The following is a 16,077-nucleotide window of genomic DNA, read 5'->3' on the forward strand; positions in this document are numbered from 1 at the left end:
CGGCATCAGATTAATGCTTGCTCCCAAATCACAAAGGCACTTGTCAAAAGTCAAATTGCCAATGGTGCAAGGAATGGTGAAGCTACCTGGATCTTTCAGTTTTGGTGGTAACTTTTGATGCAGAACAGCGTTGCATTCTTCCGTGAGAGCAACGGTCTCAAGGTCATCCAGTTTCACCTTTCTTGAAAGAATACTCTTCATAAACTTCGCATAACTAGGCATTTGCTCCAGAGCCTCAGCGAAAGGTATATTGATGTGAAGTTTCTTGAACACCTCCAGAAACTTACCGAACTGTCTATCCAGCTTTTGTTGCTGCAATCTCTTAGGAAAAGGTGGTGGAGGATAGAGCTGTTTCTCCCCTGTATTAGCCTCAGGCAGAGTGTGTTCAATAGTAGTCTTCCTTGGTTCCGCCGCATTCTCCTTTTGCTTAGCTTCTTCATCTCTAATTCCAGTTTCTCCTTCTTTTGCCTTTTCAGCATCAACAACTTTTCCAGACCTTAAGGTAATAGCCTTGACTTGCTCTTTAGCTTCCTTCCTGCCTGGTACTTCCGTGTCACTGGGAAGAGTGCCAGGGTGACGATTGAGCACTGCATCGGCTAATTGACCGATTTGATTTTCCAAGGTCTTGATAGAAACCGCCTGACTCTTGCATAACAGCTTAAGTTCCTCAAAATCAGCACTAGTAGGTGCAGCTGTACTTCCCTGTTGAGGATATGATTGTCTTGTAGCATACTGCTGTGGTTGCTGGAATCCAGGTGGGTTAAACTGTTTACTCACTCCTTGCTGATATGGTGGCTGAATAGCATTCTGATTATTCCTCCAGCTGAAATTTGGATGATTCTTGTTATTAGGATAATAGGTCGCTGGCACAGGCTGCTGTTGTCGCTGATAATTATTCACATACTGAACAGATTCGTTGACAAGAGAACACTGATCCGTAGCATGAGAACCTGCACAAAGCTCACAAACCATAGCTATTTGATTAACTCCATATGTAGCCAGAGAATCAACCTTCATTGATAGCGCTTGAAGCTGGACTGCAATAGCGGTGGCTACATCAACTTCCAGAATACCTGCTACCTTACCTGACGTCATCCTCTGAGTTGGGTTTTGATGCTCATTTGCAGCCATAGTCTCTATAAGATTATACGCCTCAGTATAGCTTTTAGCCCATAAGGCGCCTCCAGCTGCTGCATCGAGCATGGGCAGAGATTGGGCCCCCAAACCATTATAGAAACCAGTGATCACCATCCAATCAGGCATTCCATGATGTGGACATTTTCTCAACATTTCCTTGTAGCGTTCCCAAGCCTTGCACATAGATTCTGTAGGTTGCTGCGCAAACTGAGTAAGAGCACTCCTCATAGCAGCAGTCTTTGCCATCGGATAAAACTTCACCAGAAACTTTTGCGCAAGATATTGCCACGTAGTGATGGACCCAGCTGGTTCAGAATGTAACCAGTCTTTAGCCTTGTCCCTCAGTGATAATAGGAAAAGCCTCAACTTGATAGCCTCATCAGTCACGCCATTATACTTAAAAGTGCTGCAAATCTCGACAAAATTCCTTATGTGCATGTTGGGGTCTTCAGTCGCCGCTCCTCCAAAAGAAACAGAATTCTGCACCATCTGAATAGTGCCCGGCTTGATTTCAAAGGTGTTAGCTTGAATAGCTGGATGAAGAATGCTTGACTGAATGTCATCAATTTTTGGCCGAGAAAAATCCATAAGAGCTGGATCAGCTTGAACAATACGATCACCCATGTTTACTGGTTCTTTCCGCTCAGTTCCTGAATCCGAATCTTCAAAATCTAACTTCTCCGGAATATCAAGAACTTCGTCTATCTCCTCAGCTGTATCTAAAGTCCTCTTGCGAGTACGAGAACGAGTTTGCATAAACGCTTGCTAAAGTACCTGAAACACAACCGGAAACAATAAGTAACTACTACGTCCTAATCACTGAGTCCTAATGATCAATGATGGTGAGTACATAAACTAAACAAATACGCCGAGTCCCCGGCAGCGGCGCCAAAAACTTGTTAGGGCGAAAACACACGTTAATATTCACACAAGTATACGCGTTCGCAAGTAATATAGAATACTTTCTAGTTCGTTCCCACAGAGACTCAGACTAATTTATTGTCTAATTAAACTCACTCACCAATGTATGATTACTTCTCAATGTTAAGACACTAACACTTAGAATTGTTGACTAAATATTAACTATAATTAACTACTTAATTAATCACTTAATTAACACTTCAAATTATCAATAATAAAACACTCATGAGATCACAACTTCATTACTACTTCCTTCAATAGTCATTGTTATTACCTTTAGCATGTGACAGTGATGATATTAATCGAATAACACAAAACTGATAAAAGCCAACTTTCATTGTACTAATACCATTCTACCACCATCCACAATCAAGATAGAAGTTGAATAGTCATCAATTATGTTGAGTTCCTATATGTCTACAGAAATTGACAATACAATGATTTAAGCACAAGTTATTCCTTTTGATTACATAGGGTAAATAAAACTGTTAGAGTTACCCACTAATCATGCACAACGTACATGAACCTATGCTAGCATGGCAAGTTCTAAATCTCAAGATCCACCGTCGCTTCACAAGAGATTAACACCCTATCTTATATGTTCGCGACGCACATAAGACGAATACGCACAACCAAAACTAGATATCATACAATCATCAAACACTAAAGTATTAAACAATTAACTAAAGAATTCCATAATAAATCCGTTGCAACCCCATGATCACGATTAGCCCATAATAGCACTTATCGTCATCATGGGTTCATATGAAATCATGATAAACAAACACAAGAAAATATAACTAAACTAATTATATTAAATCAGAGTACGTCACAAGAGTAAATAAGTTCAAGGTAAGAAAACTAGCATCCAACGTTACAACAAAACAAGAATCACAAGAAAATATGCTTCCTCTTCGTTGCTGTACACTAAACGGTCTTCTTCCTTATCTCTTTCGCTCCTTGCGTAATACTACGATCCTCTCTCGTGAAAACGTCTCCAAATCTACTTATATAATAGTCCCATAAAACTCAGATTACATAGAAGTGGAAGCCAAACAGAAATAGAAGTCCTAAAATAAATTATTTTTTTCCCCGACCCTGCGCGGCCGCTCAGCATAGCTGAGCGGGCGCTCAGCTTTCTGCGCGGGCGCTCAGGACCCTTCTGAAAAATTCCTGAGTTTGCTCCGTTCCTTCGTCGTAATATGCCCATTTCTTCCCTCTCTCAATGATGAACACATGCCAAGGCTTATTCTTGATGATTACTCCCCCGAAATGCAACTAATACCCTGAAACGCATAAACACTAGAAAAACGCATCAAATACAGAAAATACTTGATTTCAAGACACCAATTTAAGCCATTTTAAGACGGTCTAAGTGGTATAAAATGCCACTTATCAATACCATATCTTGAATCAAACGACCCCTAAACACACACAAACAGACACACACACACACATATATATATAATTTTAGAGTTTAATAGTTTTAGTGCATTAACGTTTATGATTATTTAACTATTTTATTTCTATATTATGTTTTACGAACTCAATTTCCATTTAAATTTATATTTTATAATAATACATTAATATTGAAGATTTATATTTTTTTATATATTTATAATAGTTTTTAAGGAATATAAGTTACTTGTGCTTATTTAAATACTCGAACCGCAAAATTTATTATTTTATAATCTTGTTATTTATGTTTAAAATTATTGTTTAAATATGTAGGCTAATGTTAGTTTGTATATATATGATATTTATATTTTTAAATATTTCTTAATTAATTATCTCTTATTTTGTGAGATTCTAACAAATGAAAATATCGCTTTAGTTAAAATTTTATTATTCTCAGATTTTTTTAAAAAAATTATTTATGAATTATTTATGTGGGTTTAATATAAATTAAAGTTTTTGAAGTTTTTTGGACTAATGACTCGTGGGGATTTTTCTGACTTTTATGAGAGCAATCTGGAGCACGGCCAGTTGAATTTTATCAGCAAGGTGTTCACTTTTCAAACATTAAAGTCCTATTGTCTAAGTGTTTGCAGACAACATGCGTGTCTTTTGGTTAGACAATAAACTTTCTTGAATGAAAGAAATCCTTTTCTCCTGGTGATATATCCTGAAGCTATTCATGAATGAATAAGTCATTTTTGGCCAAAAAAACTTTCATGTATCAATGTTGATGATACATACATGGTCTATATCTAATCTCAGAACCACACGTTTTATTATAAATATAACATTAATTGTTGAAGTAAGGTATATGAGCTATTAAGCCCAAGATGATAAAAATGTAACTAAGCAAGCTGACAACAACACATGTTATGAGGAGGTCTATGGTCACATCCGCCATTATCATAACCCATTTCCTTGCAAAATTTCTTACAATGATCCTCATCTGAGATACCCTTACAAGATCTTAAACAAAATGGCGGCATATCATCCTTTATTTGTACGATTAACTTTATATCCTTCAGTCCTGCGACTTTATTTTCAACCCCTACAAGAAATTTCATTTGATATCATTAGAATTGTACTTAAATTAATGTATATTTATTTTACAAAATATGTTGAATTAATAATTTTTATTTTACCAAAATTGAGAAGGAGCATAAGAATAGTAATTTGAACTGACAAGCATTTAATTAAAGTAGATGTGTTAGATGTAGCCATTGTATGTGATTGAAATATATGATCTTAGACCCAGAAACTTAATATATACTATATGATCATCTAAGGAGAATGTATATAGATAAGATAAGAGATATCCATTTATGGATAAAAAGTCATAGGTGTTTAATTAGGATTTTGATATATCCATAAAAAGCTGTTGCTATCTAATGGAATTGTTAAAATCTCTTAAAAAATAGATATTATTATATAATCAAATACTATATGTGACCTTCCACATTCTTTGTATATGTTCAAGATTCATGCTTATCAATTTCCATATTTATACACTTCGCATACTTATTAATACACATCCATATCTATATACTCGGCTCTCTTCATATCTATTTTTATCAATACATATATCTTAATATAAACACATCTTTAAAATAAACACATCTTTATGATTAACTTATTTTTATAGATAAAAGTATTTGATATTCTAATTAAATTAAATATAATATTATAATTTAAACATATCTCTAAAGCTTTTTTAACAAAATAATAGGACCTAAGGGTTTAATTATAAAATTATATACATCTATACTATACTATTATAAGAAGGACATTCTCTATTTTATTATTGTTGGTTAGTTTGGTACAGTTAGTAAGTAACAAGCGTTAGATTCGAGTTCAAAAGGATGAGAACTGTTGAATGCAATAGTGGATAATACTTTATTTTAATATATAAACTACTCTTATAGGTTCAGGGTTCACATCTCTCTAATAGCATATGTAATATCCCATATTATTAGAATTTGTTATTAAGTTTAGTTTTTGTTTGAATTTCCTGAAATGAAAGGAATAAAAATATGGATATTTTATTCTTGTTTGATGAGTTCGTATCATTAAATGACTCAATTTGTTAATTATTAACTTAGGTAGATATCCCCGTCGTTATTGTAAATATTTAGTTACTTTTACTATTTTCAAAAAAAATATTTAAAAACCGATCATTTTATTGATATCGATCAATTAAGTTCGTTTCTAATTTTAAGGATCGAGTGGATACTTGATTTCCATTAAAATTTTATATGATATTTCATCCAGGTAAACCCGGTTATCGGGTGAGTTACAAAGATTTAAAAATAATATTTTTACGAGTATTTAATTAAGTGTTATATGAAATATCATGTATTTTATTTCATTTAGAATATTTATGGCCTTAAATTACTACGTGGTATTTGTTGTATGTGGTCACGTAAGTACCAGAATATTTTCAGATAATTTTTACGTGTTTAAAATGCATTTGTATGAAATTATATGTTATTTGAAAAAGTGTCAAATAGCTTCTGTTCCGTGTTTCATGTTTCATCTCGTTCAGCGTGAGTTTGTACATTCAATTAATTATTTTCGGGGTTTATTTCTATTTTAGAAAAAAAATTAGTTTCTAAAAACTTATCGGACTAAGACCCTACTGGAACATAAAAAACCCATAAAGTTTGTATTTTACTTTTATAAAATTAAATTTCTTTTGAATATTCTTTATTTTTGTGTTTTTGGAATATTCATAATTTTTAGAAAATTTTGATATAATTCTTGTATTTGTTTAAAAATAATATTTTTAAAATCATTCACCGTAAACTATTATTTTTGACCTACTAATTTTCATTACGAGATCAAAACACTGTTAAATGAGTTTTGGGGTATTATTTTTCCGTAATTAAAAATATCTAAAATCATTTTTAAATTTTCATCAAAATAAAAAATTATTCAAATATTATCAAAGTCAGTGTTGGGGGTGATATATTGTTCTTGAGATAAATCAATCGATTCCGAGCTTGATATTCAACAATTTTTGACGTTCTTGGTATCACATTGAAACCATTTCCAAGCCCAATCTTTTGACATCGATATCACCATCTAAGGTTGATTATCCTGTTGATTGGTTTTTCATTTTGGGGTTTGAATTAGATTGATGAATTCTGGATATTTTGATTGATTCCAATATCATTGTTATTCCATAACAATATAACAACATAATTATAGAAGGGGGGTTGAATGAAATTCTGGTTTCTTTTTGAAACTTTGAAACCTCTTATAAAAATATGTAACTGTGTTTGAATATGCTTGAGTGCGGATAAACAATTATAGTATTCAAGAACACAAAGTAAATAAACAAGTGTTTAAAAGCTTTCTGGTGGATTGATATTTCCACCATATATATATATATATATATATATTGAGAAGATAACTTTGTGATGCTAATAGTACACAACTGCTTACAAGTGTTTACAAACTTGAACTTAAGAGTGTTATCCAGATGATACAGCTTGTTATGCTCCCTTGTTCTTTCTTGTAGAATTGATTTAATAGTTTAAACTACTTGGTTACACTTGGTTTATATATCACTAAGTTAAATGTGAAATAGGACAAAACATAGAACCTAACAGCTGGGTCCAATCACATGTTTCTTCATTTCTCTATCCAATACAATCCAGTTAGATACTGCATTTTTGAACATCCCTGTTTTGCATGGAAATGGAAATACTCCATCTTCTTCTAAAACCTGAATCCAGGCTGCCACATTCCTTTTGTATACAATCAACCCATGTGACTGTCAAGTCATTGTCAACTGCTAGTTGAATTGGTTATCCGTTGAAATTTCACCATCATCTGTTGGCACTCTGTTTAGTTATCCGTTGATGCTATAATAGTGTCATCCATTGATGCTTGCATATGAACATCCGTTGAAGTTTTAACAAATATCAGTTGATCAACTTATCCGTTGAAGATATCTTGAGTCATCCTTTGAAGCTTGTGGTTTATCCGTTGAAGGTGTATTTCATAGCAGTTGATACTCTTTCACTTATACAAAATTACAAGGCATCTTCTATACAATTAACCCACCTATTTTGTATATCTTGCTAGTAGTCAACATGACTTAGGATACATTATAACTTTTAAACCCCCAAGCTGTTTATGGTATATAAAAATGTGCTACAAACTTGGTTGAATGTAAGCTACTCCATCAATGGATAGAAAACTATTGTTATCCATTGATGGTTACAAACTCATATAACTTCTACTTAGAGTATTTTGTTAAGTTATCATCAAGCCTATAACATATTTCTAACAGTTATAAACAACTTTTCCACGATTAACAGAGTCGAATTATGTATTAGCTTGTGTCATTTGATTGCCAGATGTTTTTAGTCAAGTTCTTGGGCTTTATTATTTTTAATTTTCATTTTTCCGGATTGGTTATATGTTGAATGTTTGTTAAGATCTTATTGATGGATTATACATGTTCCAAGTTTCGATTTGATATATAAATTGTCGAATTTGGTTTAAAATAAGTTGAAATAATGTTATGGCCGGAGTTGAAGCTCGACTGCACCAATTTTAACGGAGTTTAGATCGGAACCGATTTTATATGTTCCAAGCCTCGATTATATATGTTTTGATTATTTTGGAGGAACTGAGATAACTTCGATTATATATGTTTTGGAACGATTTAGCTTTAAAAATTGTATCAAATGGTATTGTTTTGATTGAAAATATGGTTTGCCGGAACCGGGGAAGACTCTTCGGTTTCTAGATTTGTTCCAGTTTCCGGCCTATTTCTTCAGAACTCCGGTCACCTTCTCCAAATACTACTGTTTGATCTATTCAGCTGAAACGAAACCCTAGAATCCTCTTTCTGCCAATTTTATTTTAAAAATGAATTGAAATTCTGATTTTATTTCAAAAATTGATTTTTATGTAAAATTAATTCTAGAAAATATTTCCTTTATTATTTTTGAAAATCATAATTTGATTGAATCAATCACTTTTTATTTTAGTTAATTATTTATTAATCTAATTAGATGGTTAGACGATAGAGTTTGAAGAAGAGTAGTTCATATAATAATAATCGTGTAGACGATTAAAGTATTATCTTCTAATTATTAACGTAGGTCATCCAAGATGATCAAGTCAAGACGTTGGGATCAAGAGTCAAGTTGGACCATATTGTAAATCAAGTTTGTAACAATCGCATGAGTGGCAGATCAGAAAACTATTGGAATAGAAGCTGGTGATGTCATGAGATAGAGTGATGAGATATTTGTGTTATTACAAGTGTACGTAATTGCTAGGACCAAAGGCAAGTATTTCTCAGCTATTCTACTTTCAAAATAGTTAAATGTCTTTATATCAAATTGTTTAATTTTGATCATGCAAGTTTTACCATTACATTTATAATAGTTAGATGTTTTTACATATTCATATGCTGAGTTTTAAGTTATACAAGGCTTCTCTCTATTCTAAATCCATAATATAGAAATATTTTTGTGATTAAAAGATGAAAGTTGTTTTTGAGATTATTCCTAGCCATGTAAATTGGAGGAATTGACTTATTAAGGATGTTGGTTGATTCGACTCATTTTATAATTTTTTTTAAAGATTGAATGGTTACTAGTTAGCATTAGAGGCCGAGACAACGGTCTAACATGTGCTATAATATGATAATATAATACCTTGTAAGGCTAATATGCACTTTTTGGGATGCTCTATATTTACGGTATGGCTGCGAGATGTCGGCGCTGTTCCAGGACTGATCATTAGGAACTGCATAGTGTATAAATGGTTCTAATATAAAGTGTTGTTAATCATAATAAATAAATTATTTATCCATGTGTTCATATTTTGATTCACAACATTGATATAAATTTATGATTCAAATTTTATTACTCTCTCATTTTGTTGTTTGTGATATTACAGCGTATATGGTTTGCTAGTTCTCAGGGCCGACCCTATGTATTTGGGTGCCCTAGGCGGGATTCAAAAATGGTGCCCCATATTCATAACCAAAAAATCACAATAAGATATATTCATTGTATAAAAAAGAAAACTTACTTGAATCTAAAGTAGCAAGTGAATATAATGAATTTCTTGTACGCTAAATATCCAAGTTTTCAACCTCCTGCAATAATCTCCTGCAAGCCACTGATGTAGTATCATGAATTCATCATTACTAGTACACAACAATGTCAAAATAAAGTTATAAAAATGAGTTTACCTTTATTGATTTTGAAACTTTTTTCTAGGCTTTTGAGATGTAAATCTCTCTATGATTTTGCTATAATCTAGAGAACTTGCCAGCTCACTTTCAATAGACAATAAAGCCAATCCATTAAGTCTATCTTGAGACATCGAAGAGCGGAGATAAGATTTGATCAGTTTCAATCTAGAAAATGTCCTTTCCGCCTCTACCACTGTAACAGGAATGGTCACAACGATTCTATAAGCTATCCAAGCATTTGGATAATTTATTTGTCTTGAAATAGAAATTAAATAATTAAGCACATCTATTGCCTTTGTTATCTCATCGGGTATTATCATTCGAAGCACTAGTAACTCGTTAAACAACTCTGCGCCAACAATATCATATCGCATATCATGTCTAAGAAATCCCTCAAGCTTCATGCAACAAGATTTTAACCCCTCGTCATCACCAGATAAATGCTTCTTCAGGTTAAATAAAAACCAAAATTTTTCCTTATAATCTTGAAACTGTTTAAACCGTTCTTTGAGTTGAAAAGCACCTTGATCAACAATATACAAGAAATAATAGCTTCTGAATTTTTGTTCAGCACTCAAGTTTTGATCATCATCAGCTGCAGTAACCCCAAGATCATCAAAATAAACAAGCCTATGAATTTTTCGCTTTTCAGGAAACACAGGCTCCACATCCAACTCCAAAGCTAACTCTTTTGCCTCCTTCTTACAAGAGTCATAACCAGTTTCTCTAAACTCATTAAAAAAAATTATAAGTTCTTCCAATCTTGATAATGCAATATCAATATCAATATCTTCAAGTTGTAAGAACTTACTAACTGCATTAATGATATTTAACAAGTTAAACCAGATGCACATAGAAAATAGAAACTCAAAACTCTCAATTTCATTTTCAACTAAACTTCTAGCTTCACACCTTATCATAGAGTCTTGAGTTACATTACTAAGATGAACCAATGCATCTCTTAGTTTAGAAGTATGAAATCTTACCGCTCTCACGCTTTCGATGTGACTTTCCCATCTTGTTGCACACAGTGGCTTTAATGTTAGGCCATTAACAAATTTCTTGAGAATTTCCCATCGTTGTGTTGAAGATGAAAACAAAGTGTATAATCTTTGTATAACCCCAAAAAATTAGACCCCTTGCTACAATAGTTTGCCATATCACAAAGCACAAGATTTAGACCGTGACAACCACATGGAGTGTAAAAGGCTCGAGGATTCACATCAAGTAGTCTTTTCTGAACCCCTTTATGTTTCCCTTTCATATTTGCCCCGTTATCATATGCTTGTCCTCTAACATCATCAATATCAAGTCCAAGATCACCAAGAACCTCTTCAAGCTTGCTAAAGAGCCCAAAACCTGATGTATCATCAACTATCACAAACTGTATAAAAAATTCTTCAACTTTTATTGGAGATACAGTAATATCAACGCACCGAATTACTAAAGACATTTGCTCCACATGACTTTTATCTGGCGTACAATCCAAAATGACAGAAAAGTATCTTGCTTCTAGAATTTTTTTAATGATTGAATCCTTGATCTCATTTGCCAATGCCATTATTAAATCATTTTGAATTTTATGGCTCAAGTAATGTGTATGTAAAGTACCTTCCTTGACTAGTCGGATGTGCTCTTCCATTATTGGATCAAATTGTGCAAGCATCTCAATGAATTTACTAGACAATCCATTCTTGCGTTTACCAATTTTCTCTTCATCTCCTCGAAATGCTAAATTATTGCAAGCAAGAGTTTGGACCACAACAATAATCCTAACCAGGACCTTTTTCCAGCGCTCTATCTCTTTTTTAATCCGATCTTGTTCAATCTTATCAATTGTTTCATTTTTCTCCATCCGCACTTCTAACTCAATCCAAGTGCTCATATTTACTAGATGACCATTACTGCTTTCATGAGATCTTAACTTAGCAGCAAGATTGTGCCAATCATCAATTCCATCTTCTGCAAAATTTGTCTTGGCCACATCATGTTTAAATAACATACAACAAAAACAAAAGACTTTGTTTGTTGAGAGTGAATAAACAAGCCACTTCCTATCTTGTTTGTCTCCATTAGGTAGAATCCGAGTGTAATGCACCGAAGAAAAATGTCTATTTCTTGAATCTTTTGGAAAATGTTCTAAAATTATTCTGATAGGTCCTTTTCTTACCAATGAATCTCGTAGCCACTGATCAATTTTCTTCCACGTACCAGGATCATAATTGATACTAATATCTGAAATTTCTTTCTCAGTCTCTTCTACATTATTCTCGACAAGCCCATCTTTTAAATTTTGAGTTTCTGGCTCCTCAGTTTCAGTCTCCTGCTCAAATTCAGTATATGTAGCTTCATTCTCAGATTCTTTTCTAATATCTGTATTCTCAATAGGAACCCCAATATCACCACTATTAGTTATTTTTTTTCCCAAAAAACTTGTCAAGAGAGCCCATTTGCAATTTCTCTGCTTCCGTCGCTTTCAATTTCTTTTGCCTTTTTTGATGCCCCGATAACTCGTTACGCTTTATTTTCAAATTATCTAGTCATCAAACAAAATATTGCAATTAATTTTAGTCATCAATCCCAAATCAGTAAATCACAAAAGACATACTACTTTTTACAAAAACAAATCTCAATTATTCTCTAATTATTCACATCAAATCCTTAAATTGAAAAATAATAATAAACAAATAGTAAATTACCATATTATTAAAAAAGTAAGTAGAATAGAAATCTTTAAACCATACTTATGTTATAATTGCTGAATTGCAAAGCACAGATGATCCGATCTTCACGATGAGTCAATGACTTCCAGTGTTTTGATAATTGATATTCAGAATGAACAGAGAACAATTTGTGTTCTGTATTTTATTCGGTAGCTAAGCACTGCTTAGCAGAGGGAAGGAGAGGGTTTTGTACTTTTGTTATATGACTTCATCTAGCCATCTGGGGTAATGGGTATACACGCGCATAGTCCAAAAACTCAATTTCTCCAAACCTTTCACATTTTTACTTTGTTTTGTTTATTAAATAAATTTATTAATTATATTTTTAAAGTAAATTATATTTTAATTTTAAAATAAAGTTATCACAAAGATAATAATATATTTTAAAATTTTAATATATCCCCAATCATATATATGTTAATGTATTCTAATTAAATTGTATTTTAAAATATAAAAAATAAAAAAATAAAAAATATAAAAAATAAATACACCTATATACATATGTTATTGAAATATTTTGGTGCCCCTGTGCGCGGTGGTGACCTAGGCGGCCGCCTTGGTCGCCTTACCCAAGGGTCGGCCCTGCTAGTTCTGATTCTTGTTGGAATTTAAATGGTTTCAAGCCCTTGTTACTCAATAATCAAAATTCTAAAGAAAAAGTGTTGTAAAATATCCAAATGGTTTTGATATTGTTGAGAAAACAAATATTAAATTCCTCAGCTGGTTCTTTTAGTTCAAAGATTTTTGTTGTTATAAATGTTTTGCATGTTAGCGGACATCTATTTCTTTTGAAAAAACCCGTGACAGTTTTAAAGATATCAAATTATACTTTTAATATACTTGTTGAGCAAATATTTCGCTCATACTTGCCTCTTTTAAATCTAACCTTCCAGAGAGATGTAGACTGACGAAGGTTTGGTCGCGTAGCTCGGTAAGAGAAGAGAAAGATGTGTTATGAAGATGGTTATTTCAGGAAATGCGAAATAGAGTAAGTTTTATTGTATAAAGTTGTTTTCTATTTATATTAGTTATGCTATCAAATAGTTTATCCTAGTATACTTCTTTTCGAAATTGTTAATCTGGAGGCACAAAGTACAATTTCACTGTACCTTCCCTTACATGTTCCCTAATGAAATGGTACCTGATATTGTTGTGCTTTGTCATTGAGTCTTGTACTGGATTTCCTCTCATTGCAATAGCTTTTTGGTTATCACAATATATAGGAATTTTAGAATATTCTAACTGTTAGGAATATGTGTATTAGTTTGATGATAAGTTAAACAAAACACTTAAGTAGAAATCTAGTGTTTGTAGCCTCAACGGATAAGACCATCTTGGCTATCCATTGAAGGAGTAGCTTTACTTAGCAATAAGTTTAGTATTGTAGCACATTTCATTCTCTGGTTTCAAGTTGTAATTCTTAGATGTTGTAGGAAATTATCAGTCATGTTGACTACTAATGGATATACAAATAGGAGGGCTAATTGTAAATATTTCATGCCTTGTAATTTTGTATAAGTGAAGAAGTATCAACAGATATTGAAGACCTTCAACGGATAAGAAACAAAGCTTCAACGGATGTCTCTAATGTTTCAACGGATAATATCCATCAACGGATAAGTGCTTCAACGGATAAAGACTTCAACTGATAATGCATCAACGGATAAAGCTTCAACGGATAAAGCCTCAATGGATAAGGCATCAACGGATGAAAGCTTCAACGGATGCTTGGTTCATTAGCAGTTGATAGTGACAATTCACAAGCTAACAGAGGCACATGGGTTGACAGAGACAAACTGGAATGTGGAAGTCTCTAGGAGGAATCAAGAAAATGCAGCATTCCCATTCTGATGCAAACAAGGAAGTATTCAAAGATTCACAGATTATCCTAGATTGCATTGGATAGAGAAATGAAGAAGAAACATGTGAAGAATCCTTTCAATTGTATTTTACAGTTTTGTCTTCACTTGTAAACTTGGTGATATATAAACCAAGTAGCAGCTAGTAATTAGAAGAGAATTTTCCTGAGCTGTTTAGAAATATCAAGAGAGAAAATCATCTAGTTTGTACTAGGAAGCAGCTGTGATTTAATTCTTTGAATCACAGATTTTATGAAATAACACATCTCTGGTGGAACAACAAATCCACCAGAAAAGTTTTTAAGTTCTTTGTGTTCTTTACATTTGTGTTTGAATATATATATATGTCTGTATCAGCTTCAAGCAATTCACACACATTTGTTCACTTAAACACTTAGCCTTAGAAACTGCTCAAAACTTGAAAAAGTTTTGAGATTTACATTCAACCCCCCTTCTGTAAATCTCATTGTTAGTCCACTGGGAATAACAATTGGTATCAGAGCAAGCTCTTAACATACAAAGAGTTTAAAGATCTATTCTGCTAACATCATGAGTAAGAAGGATATTGGTGTAAAGATTCCAATCCTGGAAAGAGATAACTATCATCACAGGAAGGTGAAGATGCATTTACATCTTCTCTCTCAAGATGAAAGCTACATCAACTGCATTGAGAATGGTCCTCACATCCCATACAAGGTGGCCACAGCTGCTACTGCTACAGTTGCTGTTGGACAGTCTATTCCCAAGCCAAAGGCAGAATGGACTGTTGAAGATATTGAAGAGGTCCACAAGGACAAGAAAGCCATGAACATTTTGTTTAATGGCCTGGATCAAGATATGTTTACCAATGTCATCAACAACCAAACTGCTAAGGAAATTTGGGATACTGTGCAGCTTATCTGTGAAGGCACTGAGCAAGTTAGAGAAAACAAAATGCAGCTTCTCATTCAACAATATGAATATTTTCATTTTGAAGAAGGAGAATCATTGAATGATACATTCAACAGATTTCAGAAACTATTGAATGGATTAAAGCTGTATGGGAGAGTGTACCAAGTCAAGGACTCCAATTTAAAATTTCTAAGGTCTCTACCAAAGGAATGGAAGCCTATGATTGTTTCTCTAAGAAATTCTCAAGATTATAAGGACTTCACACTTGAAAGATTATATGGAATTTTGAAGACTTATGAACTTGAGATGGAGCAAGATGAGCTGTTGGAAAAGGGAAAGAGAAAAGGAGGATCAGTTGCACTTGTAGCTGACAGTGAAAAAGTTGAAGCCAGAAATGAGGAAAAGACAATGCCAAGCCTCAAAATTGGCACAAGCAAATCAGAATCAAGCAAGGGTAAAGAGCAAGTTGCTGAGGATGAAGACAATTCCAGTCATGATGAATCTGATGATATTGATGAACATCTGGCCTTTCTGTCCAGGAGGTTTGCAAAGATGAAGTTCAGGAAAAACACAAAGTTCACTAAGCCAAACAAAAACATGGTGGACAAATCAAAGTTCAAATGTTACAACTGTGGCATTAGTGGACACTTTGCAAGTGAGTGTAGGAAGCCAAATTCTGAGAAAAAGAAATTTGAGCAAGTTGATTACAAAAAGAAGTATTTTGATTTGCTCAAACATAAGGAAAGAGCTTTTCTCACTCAAGATGATTGGGCAGCAGATGGGGTAAATGAAGATGATGATGTGGAATATGTCAACCTAGCCCTGATGGCTAATTCTGATGAAAATGAAACTAGTTCATCAAGCA

The 16,077-nt window shown here is 33.1% G+C and overlaps 2 protein-coding genes and 1 non-coding gene across 3 annotated transcripts in view; 1 reads left to right on the forward strand and 2 right to left on the reverse strand.

Moving 5' to 3' along the window:
- The first annotated feature begins 1,261 nt into the window (after window positions 1–1,261).
- LOC141688138 (small nucleolar RNA R71) lies at window positions 1,262–1,368 on the forward strand. The gene has a single exon (XR_012561600.1). It is a non-coding gene; the product is annotated as a small nucleolar RNA R71 (small nucleolar RNA).
- Window positions 1,369–9,947: 8,579 nt separating this feature from the next.
- LOC141685779 (uncharacterized) lies at window positions 9,948–10,756 on the reverse strand. Its single transcript, XM_074490863.1, has 3 exons — window positions 10,726–10,756; window positions 10,033–10,553; window positions 9,948–9,965 (listed from the first exon to the last, which is right to left on the reverse strand). Exons 1-3 carry the CDS (start codon window positions 10,754–10,756, stop codon window positions 9,948–9,950), a joined length of 570 nt encoding a protein of 189 aa, XP_074346964.1.
- A 25-nt stretch (window positions 10,757–10,781) lies between these two features.
- Window positions 10,782–16,077, reverse strand: part of LOC141685780 (uncharacterized) — a 31,859-nt gene continuing 26,563 nt past the window's right edge. Inside the window, exon 2 of the mRNA XM_074490864.1 lies at window positions 10,782–12,112. Within this exon, the coding sequence (XP_074346965.1) occupies window positions 10,782–12,112 (1,331 nt within the window). The remainder of the gene's footprint in view (window positions 12,113–16,077) is intronic.

This window comes from Apium graveolens, chromosome 9 (genome assembly GCF_009905375.1).
Source record: "Apium graveolens cultivar Ventura chromosome 9, ASM990537v1, whole genome shotgun sequence".
Classification (NCBI taxonomy): Eukaryota; Viridiplantae; Streptophyta; class Magnoliopsida; order Apiales; family Apiaceae; genus Apium; species Apium graveolens.

Bases quoted from the DNA above. Each gene is read 5' to 3' on its own strand.
- LOC141685779 (XM_074490863.1), bottom strand. From the start codon at position 10,756: ATGGGAAAGTCACATCGAAAGCGTGAGAGCG. The intron at 10,554-10,725 runs GTAAGATTTCAT...TCATTAATGCAG, and splicing joins ACATCGAAAGCGTGAGAGCG to TTAGTAAGTTCTTACAACTT.